Source organism: Oncorhynchus tshawytscha, linkage group LG07 (assembly GCF_018296145.1).
Source record: "Oncorhynchus tshawytscha isolate Ot180627B linkage group LG07, Otsh_v2.0, whole genome shotgun sequence".
NCBI classification, from domain to species: domain Eukaryota; kingdom Metazoa; phylum Chordata; class Actinopteri; order Salmoniformes; family Salmonidae; genus Oncorhynchus; species Oncorhynchus tshawytscha.
Genome location: NC_056435.1, coordinates 8634138 through 8654137, shown reverse-complemented (window position 1 = coordinate 8654137; position 20000 = coordinate 8634138). Strand labels below are relative to the sequence as shown.

The 20000-nt window shown below is 43.0% G+C and overlaps 2 protein-coding genes across 19 annotated transcripts in view; both read left to right on the top strand.

Moving 5' to 3' along the window:
- Positions 1-6110, top strand: part of LOC112253827 (RNA-binding motif, single-stranded-interacting protein 1) — a 35111-nt gene extending 29001 nt beyond the window's left edge. For 4 of the 13 annotated variants that reach the window (XM_042324036.1, XM_042324037.1, XM_042324025.1 and 1 more), the window contains 6 exons: positions 380-520; positions 675-725; positions 4602-4703; positions 4885-4968; positions 5118-5208; positions 5319-6110. In XM_042324036.1, the coding sequence (XP_042179970.1) occupies positions 380-520; positions 675-725; positions 4602-4703; positions 4885-4968; positions 5118-5201 (462 nt within the window). In that variant the 3' untranslated portion in view covers positions 5202-5208; positions 5319-6110. The remainder of the gene's footprint in view (positions 1-379; positions 521-674; positions 726-4601; positions 4704-4884; positions 4969-5117; positions 5209-5318) is intronic. The other 9 variants (XM_042324027.1, XM_042324028.1, XM_042324034.1 and 6 more) reach the window with 7 other exon arrangements.
- A 5651-nt stretch (positions 6111-11761) lies between these two features.
- The window catches only part of LOC112255167 (integrin beta-6), a 21880-nt gene continuing 13641 nt past the window's right edge, over positions 11762-20000 (top strand). For 2 of the 6 annotated variants that reach the window (XM_042324018.1, XM_042324024.1), the window contains exons 1-5: positions 14939-15044; positions 15194-15269; positions 15740-15819; positions 16505-16703; positions 19325-19571. In XM_042324018.1, coding sequence (XP_042179952.1) covers positions 15212-15269; positions 15740-15819; positions 16505-16703; positions 19325-19571 — 584 coding nt within the window. In that variant the 5' untranslated portion in view covers positions 14939-15044; positions 15194-15211. Of the gene's footprint in view, positions 11895-14933; positions 15045-15193; positions 15270-15739; positions 15820-16504; positions 16704-19324; positions 19572-20000 lie in introns of those variants that run through there. The other 4 variants (XM_042324019.1, XM_042324020.1, XM_042324022.1 and 1 more) reach the window with 4 other exon arrangements.

Sequence of the window (20000 nt, the reverse complement as noted above, 5' to 3'; positions counted from 1 at the left end):
AGTACTTTTACTCAAGTAGTACTTTACTGGGTGACTTACTTTTACTTGAGTCATTTTCTATGAAGGTGTCTTTACTTCTACTCAAGTATGACTATTGTGTACTTTTTCCACCTCTTGTTGGTGGAGTGAATTTTGCAGGCTTATTTCCTTATTAATTTCCTTATTAAAGCTTATTTCCTGCAGTTCTACACAATTCCACCGGTGCCCCCCCCGCCAACCCCGGGGGGGGGGGGACGGAACGCCCCACAGTTTAGGAAGCACTACATTAGTGCCCATTACAGATCATGGTACTGATTTAATGGTTGGTATTGTGATGCTAATGTCACAGTTAGATGAGAAGGATCTGGTTTTGTGTGACTGTTCTATTTTGTCCTACCAGGGCGGGATGACTCTCACCTACGACCCCACCTCAGCTGCTATGCAGAACGGCTATTATGCCTCTCCCTACACCCTAACGGCCAATAGGATGATGACTCAGCAAGCCATGTCTCCCTACATGTCTCCTGTCACCTCCTACCAGGTAGGCACTTCATTATCCTGGAGTTAATTCAATATAAATGATCAAAAGATGACAGTCGCTTTGGATGAGAGCATCTGCTGAATGACTCCAATGTAAATGTTATGTAAATTTGAAGAATGTGGCATGAGGTTAACCCTGCCCTTTCCTGCTCCAGGTACAGAATCCTTCCTGGATGGCCCACCAGCCTTACATCATGCAACACCCAGTAAGAGAAATGAAATGTCTTTCTTACTCCACACACACAGTGCTAGAAAATATGGATTGTCAGACTTCATTTTACTACAAATGGAGTACTACCCTGGTACAAAAACACAGTGAAAGAAACTATGTCTTTTAACTCAGTTCGCAGCGCTATACATGTAGACTACAGACATAATGCAAGTAAATATTTAGTTGGACGATGTATACCATGCGTTTCTCTAACTGTAATAATACAGTTAGGCGGATACTTCTCTGATACGAAAACATTGTGATTTAAATGTGTGTATGTATGTATGTATGTATGTATGTATATATATGTATGTATATATATATGTATATATATATATATATGTATATGTATATGTATGTGTGTGTGTGTATATATGTGTGTGTGTGTGTGTGTATGTGTGTGTGTATATATATATATATATACACACTGTACATCCAGGGGTGCAACTTTTGTTTTAGAAGTGGGGGGGGATATATACACTACCGGTCAGTGGTTTTAGAACACCTACTCATTCAAGGGTTTTTCTTTATTTTTTTCTATTTTCTACATTGTAGAATAATAGTGAAGACATCAAAACTATGAAATAACACATATGGAATCATGTAGTAACCAAGAAAGTGTTAAACAAATCAAAATATATTTTATATTTAAGATTCTTCAATTAGCCACCCTTTGCCTTGATGACAGCTTTGCACACTCTTGGCACTCTCTCAACCAGCTTCACCTGGAATGCTTTTCCAGCAGTTTGGTTGAGGTCGGGGGATTGTGGAGGCCAGGTCATCTGATGCAGCACTCCATCACTCTCTTTCTTAGTAAAATAGCCCTTACACAGCCTGGAGGTTTGTTGGGTCATTGTACTGTTGAAAAACAAATTATAGTCCCACTAAGCCCAAACCAGATGGGGTGGCGTATCGCTGTAGAATGCTGTGGTAGCCATGCTGGTTAAGTGTGCCTTGAATTCTAAATAAATCACAGACGGTGTCACCAGCAAACACCATCACACCATCACACCTCCTCCTCCAAGCTTTACAGTGTGAAATACACATGCAGAGATCATCTGTTCACCCACACCATGTCTCACAAAGACACGGTGGTTGGAACCAGTAATCTCAAATTTGGACTCCAGACCAAAGGACGAATTTCCACCGGTCTAATGTCCATCGCTCGGGTTTCTTGTCCCAAGGAAGTCTTTTCTTCTTATTGGTATCCTTTAGTAGTGGTTTCTTTACAGCAATTTGACCATGAAGGCCTGATTCACACAGTCTCCTCTGAACAGTTGATGTTGAGATGTGTCTGTTACTTGAATTCTGTGAAGCATTTATTTGGGCTGGAATTTCTGAGGCTGGTAACTCTAATAAACGTATCCCCTGCAGCAGAGGTAACTCTGGCTCTTCCTTTCCTGTGGCGGTCCTCATGAGAGCCAGTTTCATCATAGCGCTTGATGTTCTTTGTGACTGCACTTGAAGAAACTTTCAAAATTCTTGAAATGTTCCGTATTGACTGACCTTCATGTCTTAGAGTAATGATGGATTGTCACTTCTTTGCTTATTTGAGCTGTTCTTACCATAATATGGACTTGGTCTTTTACCAAATAGGGCTATCTCCTGTATACCCCCCACCCACCTTGTCACAGCACAACTGATTGGCTCAATCAGAAGGAAATAAATTCCACAAATTGACTTCAACAAGGCACACCTGTTAATTGAAATGCATTCCAGGTGACTACCTTGTGAAGCTGGTTGAGAGAATGCCAAGAGTGTGCAAAGCTGTCAACAAGGCATCAAAGAATCTCAAATATAAAATATATTTTGATTTAACAATTTGTTGGTTACTACATGATTCCATGTGTCATTTCATAGTTTGGATGTCTTCACTATTATTCTACAATGTAGAAAATAGTACAAATAAAGAAAAACCCTTGAATTAGTAGGTGTTCTAAAACTTTTGACCGGTAGCATATCGCTCGGCGGAGTCCGCATGGTCCTAAAGCACACTGTTGCCTCGTTTTGTATCGCATTACAATTATAAAACTGGGAGGGGACAAAAATGCCATTTCAGAATGTGAAAGTTGCGCCCCTGTATATATCTTATCCCACTGATAGTATATGTTGAGAGGCTGACGTATGACATGTTACCTCAGTTAAAAATACCCTGATTCAAAAACAGAATGTGTTACTTTAATCAGCGAGTTCTGCTGACACTGCAGAATAAACACCCCCAAAATCTGTGTGAGAAGAGAAGAGAACAGAACAAAACAGAGCCGAGCCCAGTTCTGGGAACCGGAACATTCCCTCATATTTCAGTGAGGGCGGAACCAATCAATTGTTTTGATTAGGATTTAAAGGGGAAACTCCCCTGGTGAGTTTAAGCTCTTGAGCTCTTTTCCTTTTATCATCTGGATGTGACACGGTGGATTAAGACTGCGTCTGAATTTGCACCCTATTCCCTATATAGTGCACTACTTTTGACCAGAGCCTGAGACAAAAGCAGAGAGCTCTCTTTTCCAGTAGCTAACTGACTCTGGGGCTCTGGTCAAAAGTTGTGCCCTATGTAGGGAACAGGGCTGGGCTATTCAGCTCTTACCCTACTAGGTCCGGAGCCTGCTGGTTTTCTGTTCTGCCTGATAATTAATTGCACCCACCTGGTGTCCCAGGTCTAAATCAGTCCTTGATTAGAGGGGAACAATGAAAAATGGTCCAGAGTTGAGTTTGAGAGAATTAGGGTGTGATCTGGGACCGAAATACGACTGTGCTTCTCTGGCCTCTAGCCCTCTGCTCCCACTGCCGTATGGAGCCAACAGGAAATGCCTGCAGCAAACACGGTCTTATGACTGAAGCCATTTGCATCTCTCAGCAGATGGTTTCAAGTAGAACAAGTGTCTGTGTCTGTTTCCCCTCATTTTGACAAGGAAATGGTGCACTCCCTCAAGGAGTTTTGGCTTATACAGATGGCCTAAGGCCTAAAAAAATATGTATTTTCGGGGGGTACTGAGCTTGTCTGATTAATCTAACAAACTTGAAGTCACAGGTTTCACTTGGTTAGTGCTGAGCGATTAGTGCTTTTTGAGATCGGGGGTATTTTCTTAACTGCATTGTTGTTTAGAGCTTGTAAGTAAGCTTGTATTCGGTGCATGTGACAAATGAGATTTGATTTGATTCAAAGAAAATAAGGCATACTTTTATGACTGCTGAAAACCAACTATCAATCACTTAGATCCTGCATTTTCAAACTCGCAAAGCAACTCCGTTCTATCCCTCTCGTTGTCTGTTCTCTGTCTCCATGTCAACTCCGTTCTATCCCTCTCGTTGTCTGTTCTCTGTCTCCATGTCAACTCCGTTCTATCCCTCTCGTTCTCTGTTCTCTGTCTCCATGTCAACTCCGCACAGATCGGACAAGTTTAAACCGGGCACACAATGGATTATGGTCATTGTAGTTAGTTTAGCGAAGAAAACATGGTAATTATGTCGAATATTGGCTTGTTGGAACCTACAACTCCCGAGTACATCGCACAGTTCAGGCTTGATCTGATTTATTTCTACAGAAACTGCACATCGGGCTCACCAACAACAACAAAAAAATTAACAAAATGGAATTCAAATAATTGAACCGACATCAGTCAAGTAGTTGTTTAAAATTGTTTAAATAACCAACATTTCGGTTAATCGCTCAGCACTACACTTGGTCTAACCAGTCCCTATTCAGCCCTGTACAGAATCAGTTTTATGAATGAGTTATTACAGTTAAACCTAACCACAAATTCCAAAAAGCCAGATACTTTTGCCTGCAGACCTTCCATTGATCCTCAATGGGTTTGAGTATGAGGATGACCTTGTATTGATTCTAGAATTATAATCTGTCTCTCTGCTACAGCAGGCTGTAATGTCGCCCTCTGTGGACCACTCCATGACAATGCAGCCCACCGCCATCATGACACAGCAGATGGGCCATCTCTCATTGGGCAGCAGTGGAGCGGTGAGGGGCATTCTGGGAAGGGGGAGGTGCAATTTAGTTAGTCTCATTTTACCTGATGCAAACACAGATCTAAAGTGCACAGAGGCTAAGGACTAGGCAGTGATTTGGGATTGGGTGAAAATGAGTTGGCTGACTTCTGAGGGGTACAGTATCTAATATATTGTTGTTTTTCTTATGACAGCAGTATATTTCAGCCAACGCTGCAGTCCAGGCAGCCTATATGCCTCAGTACGCCCACATGCAGCAGACAGCCGTAAGTTCCGAGGTTCGTCTTTGCCATCTCATTGTGTTGATCTCCTCTCATTCATCCATGTCTCATCATGAGTATAGCCATTTTACATACAATTTTGACATCCCATACCATTACTTACTTGATGGTGCTAATACACGATAATAAGATGTGAAGTTACACAGTTTCTCCCTCTTCAGGAAAATGGTTCACAGCAACAAGTGGATTCGTCCAACAATTCGTCTCCCTACAGTCAACAGAGCAAGTAGCGATAAGGTACGTGCTTCCTTATGAGTCCCTATATGACATGGAGGTGATAGTTTTAATTGGACTGTAGCACTGCTCATAGTAGGAGTAGTGATCCTGATTGTCGTGTGTATTGTCAGGTGACTTCTGTGAGCAGTAATGGATGCTGTGGGCGCTGACTCATGATGTCACAGTCATAGCCTCTCCTGATTGGACCAGACCAGACTTCAGTAAGAACTCTTTTGCACAGCTTCAACCAAACAACTGTGTATGATGGAACCAACAGCAATGATACCATGGTGTGTAAAACGGAAGACAGAGCTGTAAAAATGGACAAAACCAACAATTATTTCCCCCCTTCAAAACAGGAAAAAAAATGTTTTATTTTGATAAACGAAAAGACGTGTATTTTTTACCACGGATTCTCCAAGTGGATGCAATGGGGCAAGTAGCCTACAGCGTGATGTTAAAAGATGCATGAGATTGATTCTTTTTTTTTGTGGAATCTGTTGACTTAAGGAAAAAGAGATTTCCAATGGGTTTTATAGGTAGTTTATTAGCCAAGATATATGATGAAAAAAATGTTGCTTGCAAAAAGTGTTCATTTGGTGAGGTGTTACTGGTTTTTATTTTTGGTCTTTATAAGATATTATCATTCAATTAGGCTTTTAGGGTTAATGTCTGACATGATTTTCTGTATCAGATTAAATATGTAGGATTGGCCGTTTGGCAGCTGTCAATCAATCTATGAATAGAGAACTGATAAAGAAGCAGATGTTTTGCCAAATAGATGATGGGTTGGATAATGTGCCTTCCTCTAACATCATAAGTCATTTTACATAGCCTGGCAGAATCCGAACTGATTCCCTGACGTTTCACTGTTTCACTTCATGGTGATCACAGTATTCAGCCTGGTCTAACCAGGCTACATTTAAAAAGAACAGCCACTCTTAATTAGAACTCCTGTCAGTCCATAGTAAGGTCTCTTTAGACTTTGACAGTGTAGGTGTCTTGTTTTGTCATATTTCACACACAACCAAGGATGTGAACCTCCATCAAATGCTACACATACTGATCTCATCTCCCTAATTAAGGCAAGATAGCCTACAATTCAAATAAAAAACACGTATAGATTTAAAAGAAATGCAAGCTTGAAATTGTGAGGTAACGTCAAGGCGGTTTAATTTTTGTCTCTGCTATTTTTTTACTTCAACAGACACAGTAATATTAATAGAAAATGCTTAACTTTAATGATGAAATTACAATCTGTTTTACTTTACGCTAAATTGACGGGGTTGTCTTTAAAGAACATTGAATGGTCATCTTGAATGGTCACCATGTGTGGTCGTGTGTGGCTGGTTTTTATCTACCTCAGAGTTCTGTCTGGGCTGGTACGGCTGGGTTTGCAGGTCCAGCCCGCCTCACCAGAGAAGAACACAAAAGCTGCGGACCAAATCGCACCCTTTTTCTTATGTAGTGCATTACTGTTGACCCATAGGCTTTTCACATAGGGCTATGTTCAAAACGGTGGGCCAGTCACCGTAAGGATGCTGGGTCGAATCCCCGAGCTGACAAGATAAAAATCTGTCGTTCTGCTCCTGAACAAGGCAGTTAACCCACTGTTCCTAGGCCGTCATTGTAAATAAAAATTTGTTCTTAACTGACTTGCCTAGTTAAATAAAGGTTAAATAAATAAAAACATAGAGTTAGACAGACATCATGTCATTGTGTCTATCCCATAATGGCGTCTGTGAGAGCATTTTGAAGTAGTCAACTGGGTGGGACTTCCAATGGGTTAAAGGGATACTTCGGGATTTTGGCAATGATGCCCTTTATCTACTAGCATGCTAGCAGATACCCATAGACTTCCAGTCATTGCGCTAACACTAGTCAGCATTGGCTTGCAAAACTACCTCTAACTTCATTGATACTGGACACGGAGACATAAAAATGGTATCCACAAATTCATTTGACTCTGGAGAAGTAGATAAAGGGCCTCATTGCCAAAATCCCGAAGTATCCCTTTAACCCATTGGAAGTCCCACCCAGTTGACTACTTCAAAATGGTGAAAGTCCTCAATGGTGCTGCCAATGCTAAAATAGGCTTTTGGGCACTCGAGTCCTCTATGTATCTCTATGGGTCAAAAGCATTGCACTATAAAGAAAATAAGGTCAGATTTGGGACGCACCCAAAGCCAAGCTCAGGAGCTGGCCAATAGCAATTTTTACTATTCTTCCTCCTACTACTCTGTCCTCAAGTAAAGAAACATTCTGTTTTGTTTAGTGTAGTATCATGCTGAATCTTGTTTTTTGTTTGTTTTTCCGATATAAACATTGCTACAGGTGGAATGCGGCTTTTAGCTCCGCCTTAGTTTTGGAGTCTCCAAAGTTAAAAGAAAAAACAAAGTGCTGCTTGTCGATCAGAGGTTCCAATAGGCTGGGGAATGAGGCGTTTTTTAAAATGTTTATAAAAGAGGAACGCAAACCCACCACGTGGTAGTGTAGGCGGCTAGACTCTATCTATTCTTCCCTTGAAACACACACACACACCTTCTCAGTATGGGACTTTGTGTTGGCAGTTAATGTGGTGAGGGGGAGGGGGGGGTTGTAGAAGTCTGAAAGATGGAAGTTTAAATTGCAACCATACTATTTGTAGTCTTGCATAGCTAGCGATGTCTGAACCAAGTGCAATTCTGTGTCTGGATCAATAGGCTAGTTGTACAGCAAATTCCACCAACACTTGTGTGATATAGACTGGCTGATGACAATAAATAAAAATGAAATAGTAGTAATTTATGCAGAAAGATAGATTTTTTTTTTGTTTGTTTTACATGTCTGGGTGATGATGCTGCTGGGTATCATCAGTTAGAAGAATAAAATCATTTTGTATTTTTGTTTCCTTATGTATGTTACAGCCATCATTTCACTAGATTGGTAGAACAATCTTATCCTTGTGCTTTCCTTTATAAAAATATTTGAATAAAAACCCACCATGAATCAGCCCTATGAGGTGAGTTTGTTTAGTCATTTATGTCTCATATTTTATGTTTGATGTAGTTGTTTACTAAATCTTAACTGAACCCCTTCAGTTACAGCTATTGTTGTGTTTTGGGATATGACAAGAAGCATGTCATTGTACATAGTACCCTCCAAGCTCATCATTAAGCTTAGGGCCCTGGGTCTGAACCCCGCCCTGCGCAACTGGGTCCTGGACTTCCTGATGGGCTCTCCCCAGGTGGTGAAAGTAGGAAACAACATCTCCTCTACGCAGATTCTCAACACCGGTGCCCCACAAGGGTGCATGCTCAGCCCCCACCTGCACTCCCTGTTCACCCACGACTGCGTGGCCACACACGCCTCCAACTCAATCATTGAGTTTGCAGACGACACAACAAGCCTGATTACCAACAACGACAAGACAGCCTACAGGGAGGAGGTGAGGTCACGGGTGGAGTGGTGCCAGGAAAATAACCTCTCCCTCAACATCAACAAAACAAAGGAGATGATCGTGGACTTAAGGAGACAGCAGAGGGAGCACGCCCCTATCCACATCGACGGGACCACAGTGGAGAAGGTGAAAAGCTTCAAGTTCCTCGGCGTACACATCATTGACAATCTGAAATGGTCCACCCACACAGACAGTGTGATGAAGAAGGTGCAACAGCGCCTCTTCAACCTCCGGAGGCTGAAGAAATTTGGCTTGGCCCCTAAGACCCTCACAAACTTCTACAGATGTACAATTGAGAGCATTCTGTCAGACTGTATCACCGCCTGGTACGGCAACTGCACCGCCCGCAACCGCAGGGCTCTCCAGAGGGTGTTGTGGTTTACACAACGCATCACCGGGGGCAAACTACCTGCCCTCCAGGACACCTACAGCACCCGATGTCACAGGAAGGCCATAAAGATCATCAAGGACAACATCCACCTGAGCCACTGCCTGTTCACCCCGCTATCGTCCAGAAGGCGAGGTCAGTACAGGTGCATCAAAACTGGGACCGAGAGACTGAAAAACAGCTTCTATCTCAAGGCCATCAGACTGTTAAATATGAATCACTAGCTGGCCTCCGCCCAGTACTCTTTCCTGAACTTAGTCACTGTCACTAGCCGGAAACCACCCGGTTACTCAACCCTGCACCTTAGAGGCTGCTACCCTGTAGACATGGAATCACTGATCACTTTAATAATGGAACACTGGCCACTTTAATAATGTTTACGTCATGTTTTACTAATTTCATATGTACATACTGTATTCTAGTCAATGCCACTCTGACCGACATTGCTTGTCCTCATATTTATTGAGTTTTGTGTGTACTGTTGTGAATTGCTAGATACAACTGCACTGCATTTCGCTACCACCGCAATAACGTCTGCTAAATATGTGACCAATAAAATGTGATATGATTTACATGAAGTACCTTCAATCAACAGCAGAGGGGGCTATGCATTCAAATTAGTAAGTATTTGTTTAACTAGGCAAGTCAGTTAAGACCAAATTCTTATTTACAATGACAGCCGACCTGGGAACAGTGGAATAACTGCCTTGTTCAGGGGTAGAATGACAGATTTTTACCTTGTCAGCTCTGGGATTTGATCCAGCAACCTTTTGGTTACTGGCCCAATGCTCTAACCACTAGGTGACCTGCCACCCTGAAAGTCGATGCAGTAGATGTCCACTTTGTCATCGTTAGTACTGTCTTGATAAGAACTTGATGTATCAATGTACTTGCTAACCAGTGATGTATATAAACACAAGTATACAGTATATGTCCATGGCGCTAACCTTTTGGACACTATTTGTAGCATCCAGGGGATTTCATGTAATGTATCCTTTGTGATATGTGTCTTTTATGGGGCTTCTCTGTTAAAGCTAGCAGCTTACTTGAGCTGATGCCATAGACACAAAGGCACCATGTCCCATATATCTTACCAGTAAAGATCACACACACACACACACACACATGCTCCGGACACCACCCAGCCAGACCGTAATGCCAAGCATATGCTCCCCACGCCACGCAAGAAAATCGACCCTATGAACATAAGGAGCAAGTGATGGAGGATTAGCACTCTCTGTCTCACCCCCCCCCCCCATCCCCTTTCTCGCTCTCTCTCTCTCTCCTTTCTCTCGCTCTTCTGAAGTCTAATTATCCACAGCTGAAGGGACACATGGCGCTTTTCCCTAAAGTGGGGCCAAGGTCAGATTGGGGGTGCAGACATTGAGAGGGTCTGTGGTATCTAGTGTCTTGATTCATTCACTCATTTCTGTTCAATGGTATTTCATAGGAAAGGGGCTGATTGACCTTTAAATAAACCTTTCTGGCACATGTCTTTATGGGGCCACAGTATAGCCTATGGATACATTTTACAATAGCCATGTAAAAAGCGACTAATGTGTTTTACTCTACAGTAGTAGAGGGTAACTGTACCACATGGCAAAGAGTCAGCTTGATTAGCCTGGTAGCCATTTGGAACCAGAATGGTTACCACATTGATTTCTGGGAATAATGCCTTGCCTGAATGTGCACTTTTACTGAACTGATCTGACTCTCATCCTTACGATGTACATCTGTCACCTTGTCCACCTCTCTCTCTCTTGGTCTCTCTCTCTCTCTCTCGGTCTCTCTCTCTCGGTCTCTCTCTCTCTCGGTCTCTCTCTCTCTCTCTCGGCTCTCGGTCTCTCTTGGTCTCTCTCTCGGTCTCTCTCTCTCTCTCTCGGTCTCTCTCTCTCTCTCTCTCTCTCTCTCTTGGTCTCTCTCGGTCTCTCTCTCTCTCTCTCTCTCTCTTGGTCTCTCTCTCTCTCGGTCTCTCTCGTCTCTCTCTCTCTCTTGGTCTCTCTCTCTCGGTCTCTCTCTCTCTCTCGGTCTCTCTCTCTTGGTCTCGGTCTCTCTCGGTCTCTCTCTCGGTCTCGGTCTCTCTCTCGGTCTCTCTCTTGGTCTCGGTCTCTCTCTTGGTCTCGGTCTCTCTCTTGGTCTCGGTCTCTCTCTTGGTCTCGGTCTCTCTCTTGGTCTCTGTCTCTCTCTCGGTCTCGGTCTCTCTCTCTCGGTCTCTCTCTCTCTTGGTCTCTCTCTCTCGGTCTCTCTCTCGGTATCTCTTTTACACACACACACACACACACACACACATATACATTCCAATCATAGCACCATAGGGAAGGGATAACATTAATACACAGTCACTCCTTCCATCTCTGACCCTCCTCTGCACTTGTTTCAATTAACTCACTGGGCTTGCGATTCACTTCCAAACACAAGACCGCAACATAAACAACAAATACTTGACACGAGCTCCTCACAGGGAGCTGTAGCCTACTGCGTCAACCAAGAGAGGGCAACACTGGCACATTTGGCCTGTCAGTCAATCTGGATCACTGCCACTCGGCTGCCGTCCCTCTCTAATGAAGGCGGCTGTTATTTGTATGTCTCAGACCCACCAGCAGTTGCTGCCATCACTCATCAGCACCCCTCCACCCCCATCAGCCTGGGAGCATGGGCAGTGGGGAGGGTGAGAGGGACAGGCAGCGTCATGCTTCATAAAGCTGTCTGTTACTGTAGGTATATAGTTACTCCTGCCCATGGCTGCAGTTGGAACTGGACGTTTTGAGGGCCGGCGGCAGTGGCGGCGTCTCCCTGATTCCTCTCCCTTCATTTGTCAGGCGGCGACAAGGACGCAGCTTTGACAGGGCAGCATGGTACCAGAGGAGGCCCCTGTTGTAGGTGAGTTGTCTCATTGCAGTGCCGACTGTTGTAATGTACTGTGTGATGACACGGCCCGCCGGGCACACACACACACACACACTGATATCTGTGATATCATATCACACAGCACTGCGTACAACCCGGAGCAGGCAGCTCATTGTAAGGAATGACAAGGAGTAATGACTAGGATTCAGTTTCTTATGAATCCTTTAACTTGACAAAGCCAATATCATGTTCATGTCTCAACAACGGAAGTAGAGGTTGGAGTCTAGAATGCTGGCAGGTTTTGTGTGGGAGAGTCTTCCTTCCCTCACAATGTGACTGATGGTGGGAATGAAACCTTGGGAAAGCAACAATGAAGATGAACAGAAGTTGTTTCTATTTCTCTCTGTCTGGTTATACATGACCATCTGACCCAAAGATTGGCTTATTGACATGCTGGAGAACACTTTTTTTGGGACACTGGCTGGTTAGGTAGGACACTTTGAATGAAATAATGGATATCTGGGCTGGTTAGGTAGGACACTTTGAATGAAAGAATGGATATCTGGGCTGGTTAGGTAGGACACTTTGAATGAAAGAATGGATATCTGGGCTGGTTAGGTAGGACACTTTGAATGAAAGAATGGATATCTGGGCTGGTTTAGGACACTTTGAATGAAAGAATGGATATCTGGGCTGGTTAGGTAGGACACTTTGAATGAAAGAATGGATATCTGGGCTGGTTAGGTAGGACACTTTGAATGAAAGAATGGATATCTGGGCTGGTTAGGTAGGACACTTTGAATGAAAGAATGGATATCTGGGCTGGTTAGGTAGGACACTTTGAATGAAAGAATGGATATCTGGGCTGGTTAGGTAGGACACTTTGAATGAAAGAATGGATATCTGGGCTGGTTAGGTAGGACACTTTGAATGAAAGAATGGATATCTGGGCTGGTTAGGTAGGACACTTTGAATGAAAGAATGGATATCTGGGCTGGTTAGGTAGGACACTTTGAATGAATGACCTGAGTGGATTAGGTAGAACAATTAGGTGGGACAATTAGGTAGGACAATTTAATTAATTAATGGATAGCTGAGTTGTCAGATAGCAACAGATCATATTTTAAAAGGTCACACTAGTGTATGTTTTAAAGATGCTTATGGGTGGCCTGTGTACGTTCTCTGAACAGCTGTGGCACAACTGTACAAATGTTTGTCCTCTAGTCAGATAGAGAATGGAGGGAGCTGCAAAGTGGCAGAGGACAAGTGCTGTCATTCCACTGTCACTCCATCCATCAGCTGAGATGGGATGACAGACAGCTGGGTGCCTCTAGGGGTGGAGGAGGAGAGGAGAAAGGATGACGTGGCGGAAGTAGAGTAGAGATTATGATGGAAGAATCATATGGAGAGATGAGTACATATGAGAGGAGTAGGGAGCAGAGGAGAGGGGGATAGTAACAGCGAAGGAGAGGAGGGGGTTTGGAGTAACAGATGAGGGGCTTACTGCGATTCGGAGGGGTGTGATATTGCTTTAGTAGGATATTCAGTCTGGAAAGGACGAGCTGAGAAATCCACACTGCAGCTGTCAATTGTTCACCACCTACACACACTGCATGTAAAGACACACACTCCATGGTCTACGCACACACACATTCACCGCCCATTCACTCGCAGGTTACACACACACACACACACACACACAAACTTATGAGGATATTTGTATTGAGCAATAGACTACTTTTCAAATGAGCCCGAGACGTAGTTTTTGTCCCTACTGTTAATCATTAAATCGAAAGTAACCCTTGAGATACGTACATTTCTGGGGGGTTGGTCGTATTAAATATTAACATATTTTTTCAGTTGCAGTATCTCGTCTGGGTAATTCAGGGGTTAATGACTTATGGTCTGGCACGTCTGGACAGTTGTTTGTCCCTATAAACAATGGTTATCACGTTGGCCTACACCCCCCTTTATACACAGCTCAACAATCACATTGCTTTATGGGTAAATACACCATAGAATAGAGTATGACGTTAAAGCCAATAAACAACAGTTGATGGAGACCTGTAATAGTGCAAAAATGCTACAGACAAAACGATGTGTGCCACGACATAATACATTTCAAGGAGAAGGCAGTGAATGAATGATTTGACATATACTGTAATGCAACAGGTCGACGGACAGGCAGTCATGACCCACTGAACTATGGGTGTTGTTCTGTTGCACATCCTGGAAGTTCGAAAGTATGATGTTTTACAAACGCAGGGATTTGACTTGGCGCAGTTCATTTGGTCCTGTGTGGCTCAGTCGATAAAGAATGGTGCTCGCAATGACAAAGGTTGTGCGTATGATTCCCGCTGGAGCCGCCCATATGTAAAATGTATGCACGCATGACTCTGCCGCTTTGTATACAAGTGTCTGCTAAATGGCAAATATTATATTCATTTGTGATCACTAGGGAATAGGGCTACTGGCCTAGGTATGTAATCAGCTTGTCATTATAGGTCATGAGGCAATTAATACAAGGGAATTACCCGTGTATAAGCATAAGTCAATTACACACCTTACAAATACTATGGCCTGCATCAATACTCATATTCAACGTTTCAACACTAGCCTATATATTTTGCAGTGAATCAGAGGTCCATTAAAGGGGGAATAATTTCTGTCATGGCAGATTTTAAGTTTAGAATGATTAGTCCCAGGACACACAACAGGTTGATTTAAAAAGGCAGAATGAAACATGCTATTTCCCCATTTTTTAATTTTTCAAAGTTATTTTGTGCGCACAAATAGTTATATTGATTTGATCATTTATCCCATAACCTGCACTTCAATATTTGTTATAACAGTTTGAGATTGCAGGTTTACAAAATAACATAGATTAAAAAAAAAAAAGATATATATATATGTAAAAATAAGTTATAATAATATATATGTAAAAATAAGTTTACTTCTGTTATATTTCGATTATCAAATAATCTTCCATTGAAATAAAAACCGAAATCAATGTACCCGTTGTCCGGCCTCACTTCACTCATTGCTCACACCCGCACAATCACCTCTCACTCACTCTCTGTAGTCCCGTTCCGTTTATGTTCTCACCTGTACGGAAGTGAACATAAAAGGCTGGGCAGGTAAGAATGTCTGAACCACGCAGGCACTCAACGTCTTTCCTGCCAGGTAAGAAAGACGGCGCATTCTCTTGTCGTTTAGCCTAGACAGTGATACCAAGAGAAGTTTACTAAGGCTGGAAATACCTATTTGTTTTGTTAATTTTACTCTACAAATGAGAGTACCAGAGAATGTTTTGTTCTTTCATATCCCCATAGCAGTAACCGCGAGGACCAATGGGGATTGCTGTACTTCTGCTCCTGATTCTTCGGCATTGGATCAACAACGTGGAGGGTAAGACTAGAGACCGGATCGAATGGCTTTGATAAAATAACTCCAGTAATTTCTCCTTTTAAGATTACATGTAACTGCAATATATCCAGATTTTTCCCTAGATTATAACAGCTTTATTATTCTTTTATAGAGGTAAATATTTCACGTCATACATGAATGCAATGCATTGATTACATTTAAATTAGTTTATTTTATCCAGTGGTTTATATATACAAATATCTTATTTATAACCGCACGCACGCAAACACACAATTATTATTGTGATGTATCATGATAACATAACCTATCATTTGCTCTAGTTATTCATGCCCAAATTAACCAGGCGCATCACAAAGACAGAGGCACGAAACAATCACTCATATACTGATATACTATATGCCAGGCAGCAGTGCCGTGAGAAAATGTAACCCGTGCTAGACAGGGCCAACCACGCTGACCACTTCTATATTCTCTGTGTGGTGTCCATGTAGGAACATGTTCGGTTGGCAGCGCAGTGACTTGTGACGAGTGTCTCCAGCTGGGGCCCCACTGTGCATGGTGCACACAAGAGGTAGGCTATACATCTAGGGCAGGGGAACCCAATTACATTCAGCCATGGGTCGATTTTTCCTTGAGCGCATGGTCGGGGGGCCGCATTATAGTTCTAAATAATGTGTGCACTGCACATTGACCGCAAGAGTTCCAAACAGATAAAATATTTGACAAAAACATAATCATTTGAAACTTGAATTGCATTGGGATACGATCACATATACCTCTCTATTTATGCGTGGGAATACTAGGGAACAGATTTCCTGAATAAAAATAACTTTGATGTAATTTCCTGCTGATTTTACAGTCTTTTATGTCCAAGAACGAAATGTGTGTGTGTATATATATTATATATATTTTGCACAGAACTTTGGGGGCCAAATAAAATCACAGCCTGTTGAGGAACGCAGTCCAGCAGGAAAACGTGTCATGAATTCATAAATGTACAACTAGCCTAACTTGATATGGAATACTGATATGACATGTTGTTGATGTAGCAAATTGCAGTGCAGAGTCAAAAAAAATATTGTTCAATGATTTAATGATGACAATATTTGTAAATGATCTTCAGAAGTTCTACCTTTTTAGTTAGTACTATAGTATAACTATTGACTGACGAAACACCAGTAAAATATGTTAAGAGTCTCTGTGTCAGATTGGTTGTAATGTGGGAGTAAAACCTTGTGGTGTTTTTAACCTCTCAGAATTTCACAGACTCGTTTTTAATTAGTGAGCGATGTGACACGCCGTACGTCCTCCTAGGGAGAGGCTGTCCCCAGGACCAGGTAGAATTTCCTGTGACCAACTCCGAGGTCCTCCGGGACCAGCCTCTCGGGAAGAAGATGGGGAATACCAACAGCACCCAGATTTCACCACAGAAGATGGCCCTCAAACTCAGAACTGGTAAACCCTTATTTATACAGTTACTGATGGAGACCTGGGGGCAGTCGCTGTGTCCATTATTTATACAGTTACTGATGGAGACCTGGGGGCAGTCGCTGTGTCCATTATTTATACAGTTACTGATGGAGACCTGGGGGCAGTCGCTGTGTCCATTATTTATACAGTTACTGATGGAGACCTGGGGGCAGTCGCTGTGTCCATTATTTATACAGTTACTGATGGAGACCTGGGGGCAGTCGCTGTGTCCATTATTTATACAGTTACTGATGGAGACCTGGGGGCAGTCCCTGTGTCCATTATTTATACAGTTACTGATGGAGACCTGGGGGCAGTCGCTGTGTCCATTATTTATACAGTTACTGATGGAGACCTGGGGGCAGTCGCTGTGTCCATTATTTATACAGTTACTGATGGAGACTTGGGGGCAGTCGCTGTGTCCATTATTTATACAGTTACTGATGGAGACCTGGGGGCAGTCGCTGTGTCCATTATTTATACAGTCCATTATTTTACAGTTACTGATGGAGACCTGGGGGCAGTCGCTGTGTCCATTATTTATACAGTTACTGATGGAGACCTGGGGGCAGTCGCTGTGTCCATTATTTATACAGTTACTGATGGAGACCTGGGGGCAGTCGCTGTGTCCATTATTTATACAGTTACTGATGGAGACCTGGGGGCAGTCGCTGTGTCCATTATTTATACAGTTACTGATGGAGACCAGTTACTGATGGAGGGGGCAGTCGCTGTGTCCATTATTTATACAGTTACTGATGGAGACCTGGAGGGGCAGTCGCTGTGTCCATTATTTATACAGTTACTGATGGAGACCTGGGGGCAGTCGCTGTGTCCATTATTTATACAGTTACTGATGGAGCCCTGGGGGCAGTCGCTGTGTCCATTATTTATACAGTTACTGATGGAGACCTGGGGGCAGTCGCTGTGTCCATTATTTATACAGTTACTGATGGAGACCTGGTTACTGATGGAGACCTGGGGCAGCAGTCGCTGTGTCCATTATTTATACAGTTACTGATGGAGACCTGTGTCCATTATTTATACAGTTACTGATGGAGACCTGGGGGCAGTCGCTGTGTCCATTATTTATACAGTTACTGATGGAGACCTGGGGGCAGTCTGCTGTGTCCATTATTTATACAGTTACTGATGGAGACCTGGGGGCAGTCGCTGTGTCCATTATTTATACAGTTACTGATGGAGACCTGGGGGCAGTCGCTGTGTCCATTATTTATACAGTTACTGATGGAGACCTGGGGGCAGTCGCTGTGTCCATTATTTATACAGTTACTGATGGAGACCTGGGGGCAGTCGCTGTGTCCATTATTTATACAGTTACTGATGGAGACCTGGGGGCAGTCGCTGTGTCCATTATTTATACAGTTACTGATGGAGACCTGGGGGCAGTCGCTGTGTCCATTATTTATACAGTTACTGATGGAGACCTGGGGGCAGTCGCTGTGTCCATTATTTATACAGTTACTGATGGAGACCTGGGGGCAGTCGCTGTGTCCATTATTTATACAGCCACTGATGGAGACCTGGGGGCAGTCGCTGTGTCCATTATTTATACAGTTACTGATGGAGACCTGGGGGCAGTCGCTGTGTCCATTATTTATACAGTTACTGATGGAGACCCGGGGGCAGTCGCTGTGTCCATTATTTATACAGTTACTGATGGAGACCCGGGGGCAGTCGCTGTGTCCATTATTTATACAGTTACTGATGGAGACCTGGGGGCAGTCGCTGTGTCCATTATTTATACAGTTACTGATGGAGACCTGGGGGCAGTCGCTGTGTCCATTATTTATACAGTTACTGATGGAGACCTGGGGGCAGTCGCTGTGTCCATTATTTATACAGTTACTGATGGAGACCTGGGGGCAGTCGCTGTGTCCATTATTTATACAGTTACTGATGGAGACCTGGGGGCAGTCGCTGTGTCCATTATTTATACAGTTACTGATGGAGACCATTATTTATACAGTTACTGATGGGGCAGTCGCTGTGTCCATTATTTATACAGTTACTGATGGAGACCTGGGGGCAGTCGCTGTGTCCATTATTTATACAGTTACTGATGGAGACCTGGGGGCAGTCGCTGTGTCCATTATTTATACAGTTACTGATGGAGACCTGGGGGCAGTCGCTGTGTCCATTATTTATACAGTTACTGATGGAGACCTGGGGGCAGTCGCTGTGTCCATTATTTATACAGTTACTGATGAGAGACCTGGGGGCAGTCGCTGTGTCCATTATTTATACAGTTACTGATGGAGACCTGGGGGCAGTCGCTGTGTCCATTATTTATACAGTTACTGATGGAGACCTGGGGGCAGTCGCTGTGTCCATTATTTATACAGCCATTGGGTACACTGCTCACTGCTCACACTGTGTGTACATGTTGGCCTGGCGGTGATTTGAAGTTGATTTAGAAACTCTTTTTGATGAATGAAGGATGTTTAATGAATATTTTCACACAATTTTTCACATAAGGATAATAATAGGAATAGAATTTACCACTAGCATGGTTGAACTGAACGCAACCCAGAGAGAGAGAGAGACAGAAATACTCTATTCTATTTCTTATTTTTTTCGTTCAGGCAGTGAGGTGACCTTCCAGATCAGTGTGCAGCAGACAGAGGACTACCCTGTAGACATCTACTACCTGATGGACCTCTCAGCCTCCATGATTGACGACCTGGAGATGATTAAAGACTTGGGCTCCACCCTATCCAAAGAGATGGCAAAGCTCACCAGTAAATTCAGACTTGGATTCGGGTCCTTCGTTGAGAAACCAGTCCTCCCGTTCATTAAGATCACTCCTGGAGAGCTGGAGAACCCTTGTAGGTAGGGTATGGTTGTGAGAAATTCAATGAAAACCATTTGTAACACTATGGTTGAAGTACAAATGAAAACCACATTCTTTATATAATAATATAATATATGCATTTAGCAGACACTTTTATCCAAAGCGACTTACAGTCAGGCGTACATATGTATGGGTGGTCCCGGGAATCAAACCCCACTACCCTGGCGTTACAAGGGCCATACTTTACCAACTAAGCTACAAAGGACCATCTTTCTGTGGAAGAGACAGATATTCTCAATAAAAGAGTTTAGTAAACGACACAATGTTTTTGAGTATGTTTATAGCAAGCTTACTTGTTGTAAGTAATAGTAATAACTAGTAATGATGAATTAGTTAAGCAGTGATGGAAATATTTGGCCCGCCAAAGTCTTATCTGTAGACATGGAAAGTCGTGGAAAGTTCTGTTA